This window comes from Oryza brachyantha, chromosome 9, assembly GCF_000231095.2.
Source record: "Oryza brachyantha chromosome 9, ObraRS2, whole genome shotgun sequence".
NCBI lineage: Eukaryota > Viridiplantae > Streptophyta > Magnoliopsida > Poales > Poaceae > Oryza > Oryza brachyantha.
The window spans coordinates 12,748,527-12,757,272 of NC_023171.2; the positions used below are offsets into that span (position 1 = coordinate 12,748,527).

Consider the following 8,746-nt stretch of genomic DNA (forward strand, 5'->3'; position numbering starts at 1 on the left):
AGAAATTAAAGCGGAGGAGGGCAACAGGAGAGCCTTTTTCTTTGATTGAAGCAGGTACAGATCGCTGTAGCTTTGTCTCGCGTACATGGAGGGGCTCGGGCTTCTGCTTCTGCCGTATGGATGAAGTCTCCCGGAGGGGGGAGGGGGGTCCGGAACCGGGAGAGGGAGCGAACAGTGATGGATGGCCGGCCGGCACGGTTTCTCCTGGATCGCGGGTACGTACGTACACCTGTGCTAACCACTCAGGTTGGTTGGCATCTGATGAGTTTATTCATTGCCCGCGGTGGTCACCCTCCTCCGTCTTCTTCCTCCTGGCGCACCATTGGTGGTGGTGCTGCTGCTGCTGTCCCCTCTCGCTCCACAGTGTCATCTGCATGCACAGGTGCGCGTCCGGTTGGTTGGGTTGGACATCGCCGCCGCGTCAGTTACTACTTACTAGTAGATGGGTGTGTGTGCGTATTGGTCTTTTTACCGGGCCATCTCACGGGAGCGACACCGAGCAAGTACGTGTTTCTGGTCATCTGGTGCCGCCGGTTTCTTCCTAATGTTACTTCAGAGTTTGGTTAGAATCAATTTTTTTTACCATCTGTTACACTGTAAGTCAAAATTTAAATTTTTAACCTTAATTTTAAATTGATTTTAGGTTTGTTCGTTGAAGTTTATTTTTCAGTCTTATTCTTGTAGATTGATAAGAATATGTATGTAAAAGTTTTATTCACAAATTATTTTTTATTTATAAATATACCACTGCAATAACCCCTTTATCAACTAAAGGAATGCTCGTGTTTTGCTAGGGATATTTTTCTATAAAATATGTTGTATGTCTTTTCTAAAATGTTTAATTTAATCTGATTTTATATGTCACTATCCATTTAGATTTGGTTATTTTTATGTTAAGAAAATCTAGGGAGTAATTTGCAAAATTTACCGTGAAAATAGCTAGCTCTGACTGATTGATATTTTTAACTACTTTTCAAGTTGTACGTATTTTGTCTACTTTTCAAGTCATATTAGTTTACGTCACATTTGGATATTTGCACTTGCCAAAAAAATCATTTGAAATTTCAACCGAAAATTGATTTCGGGCCGTCTATGCTCTGGAGAGTTGTCTCTATGGAGCGTCCGTCTTTTCTTGTGTCCGGTGACAATCGGTCAATCGTGCCGTTTGGTCACTGTTAAACTGCATTGATCCCCTGTGCCGCGGTGCATTCCATGCTACCCCCATGTTGGAAAAATCTTGCATCTTAATATGGACTTTTGTGGCCTTATTTTTCTTAGTGTAGGTTGGATGGAATTTTCATGACACGGAAAATGAGATAGGTCATTAGAATATAATTAATCAAGTGTTGGCTACTTTAAACTTGTTGTTTTTTCCCGCCAAAAAGCTTTTTTATTTTTAAAGAACATTCTACATAGAGTTTTATTTTTTTCATAAAATAGTAATTTCAAAACCGTGCCCGTGAAAGACGGTGAAATATCTATCCAGCATAAAAATAGTTATATGCATGCATTGATTGCAAAACTTTCAACGACAGGCAACGTACATAATATGAGCATGTACAGCTCAACATACAGGGAGTGCGGTCGTTTGGCTTTTTAAAATGAAAAATAATTTATAAAGAAAATTTTTATATACGTATTCTTACCGACCTAAAAGCCAAAACTAGTTAATAAACTTTAGTAAAAAACCCTCAAAATCAGTTCTAAATTGATGGCTAAAAATTTAAATTATATTCATAATCATAAACAGAAGTGGAAAGAAGAGGGTGATAAGGTGGAATACATAAGGCCCCATCGAGTAATCATCTGTCTACTTTTTAATAGGTGCTTCTATTGGCTTTTGAATTTACTTCTCATGATTTGAGTTATTAAAAATATTATTATTATTATTTGTTAAGGTTGGTTTAACACTAAATGTAACTAAACATAACTTACAATTATATATATATACACAAAAAATTTGAGTAAAGCAACATGTGTTCGTCACGCCATATTTTTCATCTTCTCATTATCATATGTCTGCACATGTTTCTAGAACTACTAAACGATATATTTTTTTAATAAAGTTGTTTTAAAAATCGTATTAATTATTTTTAGGTTTTCTAACTAGCACTTAATTATTCACATGCTAATCCATACTCCATTTTGCATCATTTTGGTTTTGTTTGAAATAGAGTTATTTTTCCTACTTCATATGCTTATATGGATTTCTTGTTAAGGTAGATCTAATTTATCTAATTAAAGTTCATAATAGTGAAAAATCATACTCTCGTATTTTAATAGATAATATAATTAACCTTTTAGCACATGTTTAATTATTTTATTTCAAAAATTGTTTACAATATGCAAATATATAAATTATAATTAAAATACAATTAACAATAAATCCGATCACAATAAATCAAGTGCTAAATATCTAATTTTTAATAAAAAAATGGTTAAATATATGCTAAAAACCAATAACATCAAATAGTAAAATACATAGGGAGTAATTACCGGCATTTGTTCGGTTTTAAAAGTCAAGAGCGAAAGACAATCGATCTTTAAAGTTTAAAGCCTTTAGAGCGACTCCAACAGTAATTTTAAATTGATCAATTTGCTAAATATGAAAGAGTTAAAGATAAAATTACAATCCAACAACATTGTTATCTTCCTCCTCCGAAAAACTCAGTCACTATTCTTCTCCCAGCGCTAGCCAAATTTGGCGATTCCGCGCGAGTCGTCATCCCTCTCCTGCGCAGGTTTTTCGGCTGATTCCCGCGACCTCGCGCTCCTCCCTCGCTAGTTTAGGCGCTTTTCCTTGTTCCCGTGCTCACATCGGCGGACAGGCAATATGACATGAATACACTGCAAGACGAGCACCGGCGGACAGCGTTAATGCAGTGCAAGGCGATCACCGCGCGTGCAGCTTTTGTATTCAGCGATCACTATCTCGGTAACGAGCAATCAGCTAGGTGATCGAGCAATTTATATGCGGTGGTGGTGGCTGCTATCTCTCACCAAGCCGAATTTTATTTGCTGATTGCTAAAAAAAGGGAAATAATGATGTGAAGTAAGTTTAAAATATAGAGGGCGTAGATTTACCTATTCTGTTGGTTTGGCCCATACTTTTAGGAGATTTTATTTTTTTAAAGGAGTACGAACACTAAATTTAGCTAATTGGATAAAACAACAGTTGGAGTTGCTCTTAGGGGTGGAGAAAGGCTTTGAGCAATGTCAAAGGCCAAATAAGGACTTCAACCCATTGTTTAAAATTCCAGTAAAATTTGTATAAAAATCAATTTTATTTGAACGGGAGTTCCTCTTGATCCCAAACGGATTTTCCAAATTTGAAATCCCAATAGGTCCCCTCCGAACGCGGAATTCTGAACGAGCCCAAACAGAAGCGCCGGAGCCGCCGCCGCCGAGCCGACCAGTCCCCCGGCGAACTCCGGGATGCCGCTGAAGAGGGGCACCCCGCCCGCGGCCGCCTTCGAGTACTGCGAGCTGTGCCGCCGCAACCACGACCAGGGCCGGCGGCACCGCTACTTCCCCGCCCACCGCGCCGCCCTCGCCGCCGCGCTCTCCCGCTTCCGCTCCAAGCTCTCCGATCTGCGCCGCGCCCTCCGCCGGCCTCCCTCCTCCGTGGCCCGCTCCCGCCTCTGGTGCCCCTTCTGCTCCGCCGACCTCGTCGACCTCGATAGCCGCTTCGCTTGGTACTCGCTACCCAATCGTCCCCACACTCCTAGGGTTTTCTCTATCTGGATATGATGGTTCTTGTTACAATTCGGGCGGCCCTTAGAAATTAGGGGTATCAAATTGAACAATAGCGTTAGATTCCTTCAGATTAGGGGTTAGGGCGCTGTTGGAATAGCATTGCATTTGTGTTGAGGAGAAATTGGAGAAGCACTTCAAGGCTTTCCCAGCATTGCAGGCTTACATATTAAATCTGAGCCCAATTTTATTCTTTTGCAGTAGCAATGTTATTTATCATCTCGCAAGCCAGGATCACCTGAATGGCGTGAAGGATTTCCTCCGAAAGCACGGGGGTGGGATGGATCAGGTGGATTCATTTAGGATTTCAGAGGATGAGCTTGCTAAGGTGTGCTGCAGTCTGTTTTATGCTACCTATTTCTACCAAGTGCACACATAGTCTTCTCATCGCTCTATGTACGATGGAGAGTGTATTGATATGTTGTGCTTCTGAAATTTCAGTGGGAGAAGTGCTGCGAGTCCTCGAGTACAAAACCAGAGCCATTGACTGAAGGGTTGATTGGACCATCTCTGGGGCCACTGGAAGTGAAAGATATCCGAAACAAATCTACCTCTAAACATTTGGATAATTTTGTAGACATCCCGTCTTCTAGTAATACTGTATCTAATGTTGTTATGCCTTTACAAAGTCCTACTAATGGGGCACACTACCCCAATAGTACAGCATGCCATGGATCTTCCTCTTTCGGAAGTACTCTGTGTTCTTCTCCATTTGAGACTTTTGGAGTGCCCATCACACCTTGTGGATTGGTTGTGTCACATGAACAGCAGTCTATGCTGGGTTCAAACTTATTTCACAATGCAAGCACAAAAATGAAAGGTGAAACCAAAGCTTTGAAATGCTCCAAGCTATATTATTGTATCATTTGATTGGTATATTGCTAATTTTCCTCCTTTTTTTTCACAGGTGCTCAACCTACTATCCTTGGAAATGGACCAAATTCATCGATTTCTTTTTCTGTTCATGTAAGCAAGCAACACATGAACATGCATACATTCCATAAAAGGAAAATATACTGGTATTCATTATTGTGGTTAACTGCCGAGAAATTTGAGGGACAGCAAATAACTAAGAGTCTAAGAGAGTGTTTCAGATATGGAAAAAATTAGGCTTAAATGTTGTTCAGTGCAGGAGTATGTCAATTGCATGTTTTGGGTCTCTTGAATCTTAGTTTTAGGGATGCTAGGCAGTTTTTTTTTAGTTTCAAATCTGAGTGCCAACTGCCAACAGTATATATTTACAAAGGTAATGCATTTCCTGTTAGCTTGCAGATTCCTATTTCCTTTGAAGAAGCATTATTACCTACAACTCTTCTGATGCAAAGTTGCAAACGTGACATTGTCTTGTATTTTGTTGCATTATTATTCATGTATACACCATTGATGTCAGGCATGATGAAGATATGACTTCTTTTTGCCTATTTGATTCATTTTTTTCAGGTTCAACAGAGAAACTCTGGTGGAAATTCTGGTCAGGGTACTACACACATTTACATTTTTTCTAATGTATATAATTTTTGCAACAATTTCTGTTGAAGCATGCCACTAATTTACATGCGAAAAGAGGCAAAACTCGAGCAAATTATAGAAATATATTTTTAATTCCGTATTATTTAACATAGTACCATTATATTATGAAGGCTTGAAAGCAAATGTGCACACCGGTGCTCCTCCACCCTGGTTAGAAGCTAGTGAGCGTGATCAGGAGAATGATTCACTTGGTTGTTATGCTCGTACATCCTCTCGGAAAGGAAAATCAGGAAAGCTTAACCCAAATCGTGTTGGAGCTGCATGGGCAGAGAGGAGAAGAGCCGAAATGGAGATGGAAAAGCGAGGTGAACTTGTTCCAGAAACATCTGATTCTAGCTGGCTCCCTAACTTTGGTAGTGTTTGGCAATCTGGTACGAGAAAGGAATCAAGGAAAGAGTTCGAGAAAAACCATAAGTCTAACGACGAGAAGAGTAGCAAGTTGTCTATTGAGATTAAACCATATATTAGCAAACGGATGGTAAGTCACATTTCACATCTGCTGTTTTACATGATAAATGTTTCACTTAAATTGCTCTACACTGTTATCAAAATAATCTGTCTTTGTGTGCCATTATCTGGCCCACTGTCAGTAAGTGTTATGTTTACAGCTGGAAATAGGAAAATCTATCTGCTTTGTTATTAATTTAAGTATTTGGGAGAGTATGACTTATTATATTTGTGCTATGACTGTTTACTTCTCTGTTCTTTTGTATCTTTAATATGTATTATGTTTCTCTCATAGGCTTATTTTCCTTTCCTCTTGCAGCGTTCAGATTGCAATAAAGATGAACAGTCAGACATAGTTGTAGAACAGTGAGTAGTTATACATTGTCTGGCCGGATGATTTTGGTATGGATCTCTTACATGTATAATTAAAGTTAGTAGAGGATAATTGAAAGCATTTGTGTTGAATATCCAATAATTGAAGATTAATGAATAATTAGTAAAAGTCACTAAACTGTTTTTACAAACTACTACTAGTAAGAATTGTCTGATCCCGCTAACATGCGTGCTCTATCTACACAAGGCATTTACGGTTGATACTTTCCAATAGCTGATATGTGACAGTAACTTATGTTCATGCCACCCAATGTTTTACAATCAATGTTATATCGGGTACTAGAAGGGACTGCTTTTATTTTCTTCAAGTACTATATAGGGTACGAGTCTGCTTAATTTTCTTCAACTATTCTGACTTCCGTTCACTGTTTGGTGTTTGCAGATTGTGGTCACCTGTTTTCTGTTGTTTTGCTAGGACACAGCAGCCTGTCTTTTTGGGGATCCAAGACTTTGAATTGTGTTGCGGTTGCTGAAAAGGGTCGATGTTATTGCCACATTCCTAAAAAGGATGATATTGGGTGGAATGCCGAGCAAGTGTAATAAAAGAAGGAAGCATTTCTTTCCAAGAAGAGTTGTCCTCTGAGGTCCGGAATGTTGGTTGGTGCGTTCAACTGTGTGGAGATACGTTCAGTGTCGCTGCAACGTTCTCACTACTTGATGTCCTTGCATTTGCACATGCTCAGCTTATATGCCCGTGCATTTGCTCCTGACCAGAGAACATAGAAAGCCTTGAACAGGGATAAATAAATCTGGAGTATATCAATATGATAGTACTTGTAGCTATCCAGTTGATTAGATTGATTGCTACCAGATGGTAATCCTGTCAAGATTTCATCTCTGATTTCCCTGAGCTAATTGGAGCAAGCCGTGGCTGTCAGTGTCAGTGCAACTGGATTTTTCCCTATCAGACGAGGTGAAGCACAAAGCTGGCATAATGTTGTTGTAAACTGTGGTAAAACCATCAGCACTTCAGAGGTAGTACTAAGAGCCATGGAGGTTGGTTGTCGGCAAAGCAAGGTAGTAGGCTGGTCTGTCTTTTTGTATGTGCTGTTTCCTCTCTCTGTGCAGCCACAACCTGCAATCGCTGGCGCACAGTGCTGTCTTAAGGGGGGGTGATTAATGTGCCAATCTCTGGTCCCAAAATCCCTCCCATTCTGTTCTTTGTTGCATTCTTGGCTCTTTACACCTCCAGAAATATATCAGCTACAAAAATTTCTTCCGACAGGCACCTGCTCTGCTGAATAATTGATCCTAGCCTCCTAGGGACAGACTTGGATTGGTCCATAGGTGATTTAAGATTGAACATTAAATTTATTTTATTTAGTTAACTAGAACCAACCATCCCTAAATTACCCGTGAGTCGACTCCGCGCGCATATTTGGTTGACCCCATGTTATGACATCCATTTTGAAGACTGTCAACATAATCTTTTTTTTTTCTTCCCACGCTTAAAACAAAAGCTTTTAACTTTCTAATCTGAAGTAATCAATCACCACAATGGCAGCAGCGGAGCCAAAACCCAGTGAAGGATTAAAAGAGCAACCACTAGTTGGTGATCAACATAAATCCCTCCCAAATCGCCCAAAGGGGCATTAAACCCCCCCGGTCGTTTTCGGCCGCGCATGTGCCCCGAAAGCGACCGACCATGGCCCGTCGCCGTCGCCGCCACTGCTCCCGAGCAGCGGCCGCACGCTCGCTCGCCGCCCGCCGCTTCCGTCTCCACCATCGGAGACGCGGACGCCGACGGCGACGCGAGATCCCTGCTATCTCCGAACTCTTTTTTACACTGCGTAGATTCATATAAATTTTAATAAATTTATATGTATATATAACAGATGGAGTAAATTGGAACGAAACCTAGCGCTCATGATTTTTAGTATAAGTATTAAAAAATAATATATAAAAGTGTGTCGTCGATAAGCTGAACACCGATAGATGAGTTACTTATGTGGACGCTAGATGGGGGCACGTAAGGGGTGCTTATTGAAAAATATTTTATAAATAAATCTTTTATATGTATTCTAATGATCTAAAATTTAATAAAAATAAATTTTGGTAAAAACACCAAAATCAACTTTAAATTTGAGGTTAAAAAAATTAAAAGTATAAACAGAAGAAAAAGAAAAAGACGTGGGTGGTGCTTATCGAAAACAACCATCGACGTGTTGGGATCTTTTGGTAGCAGTTTGCTCGAGTTTGTGTGGATTTGGTCGACTGAACTGTCATATCGGAGAATTCTACTCCTTGAATGGTTTTTGAAAAAAAAGGAACACTTGCATCACCATCACGAATTCACGAGTGGCACATGAAGTGTCTCTCTCCGTTTTCTTTTAATATGGGATATGAATTTACTTCTAGAGGTTAACATTGTTAGGAAAAAAATCGAATTCAAATCCTCTTCATATAGGAGTATGAATTACTCACTATAGTTTCCACCTCCAATATTTTGCTGTTGTCTATAAGCCAAAATTTAAATTTATATTAAATTTAGAGTAGATTTTGAGATTTTTCATTATAGTTTATTTTTCAGTCTTGACTTGTAGATCGTTAAAAACACATGTAAAAGTTTTGTTCATAAATTATTTTTTATTTACAAACATGTCATTTGATTTTTTCACTGAAA

The 8,746-nt window shown here is 39.4% G+C and overlaps 1 protein-coding gene across 3 annotated transcripts; it reads left to right on the forward strand.

The window, feature by feature from the left end:
- Positions 1-3,317: 3,317 nt before the first annotated feature.
- LOC102717373 (TITAN-like protein) lies at positions 3,318-7,292 on the forward strand. 3 transcript variants are annotated; one of them, XM_015841410.2, is made up of 8 exons: positions 3,318-3,695; positions 3,955-4,081; positions 4,195-4,573; positions 4,661-4,719; positions 5,194-5,230; positions 5,394-5,761; positions 6,050-6,132; positions 6,506-7,292. In XM_015841410.2, exons 1-7 carry the CDS (start codon positions 3,436-3,438, stop codon positions 6,098-6,100), a joined length of 1,281 nt encoding a protein of 426 aa, XP_015696896.1. In that variant the 5' UTR covers positions 3,318-3,435; the 3' UTR covers positions 6,101-6,132; positions 6,506-7,292. The 3 variants fall into 3 exon arrangements, with proteins under 3 accessions (XP_015696896.1, XP_015696895.1, XP_006661414.2); XM_015841409.2 differs by lacking the exons at positions 6,050-6,132; positions 6,506-7,292 and having other exon boundaries at positions 5,194-5,224; positions 5,394-6,008; XM_006661351.3 differs by lacking the exons at positions 6,050-6,132; positions 6,506-7,292 and having other exon boundaries at positions 5,394-6,007.
- The last annotated feature ends 1,454 nt before the right edge of the window (positions 7,293-8,746 follow it).

Bases quoted from the DNA above. Each gene is read 5' to 3' on its own strand.
- LOC102717373 (XM_006661351.3), top strand. From the start codon at position 3,436: ATGCCGCTGAAGAGGGGCACCCCGCCCGCGGCCGCCTTCGAGTACTGC. The intron at 4,082-4,194 runs GTGTGCTGCAGT...CTGAAATTTCAG, and splicing joins CAGAGGATGAGCTTGCTAAG to TGGGAGAAGTGCTGCGAGTC. The intron at 4,574-4,660 runs GTGAAACCAAAG...TTTTTTTCACAG, and splicing joins TGCAAGCACAAAAATGAAAG to GTGCTCAACCTACTATCCTT.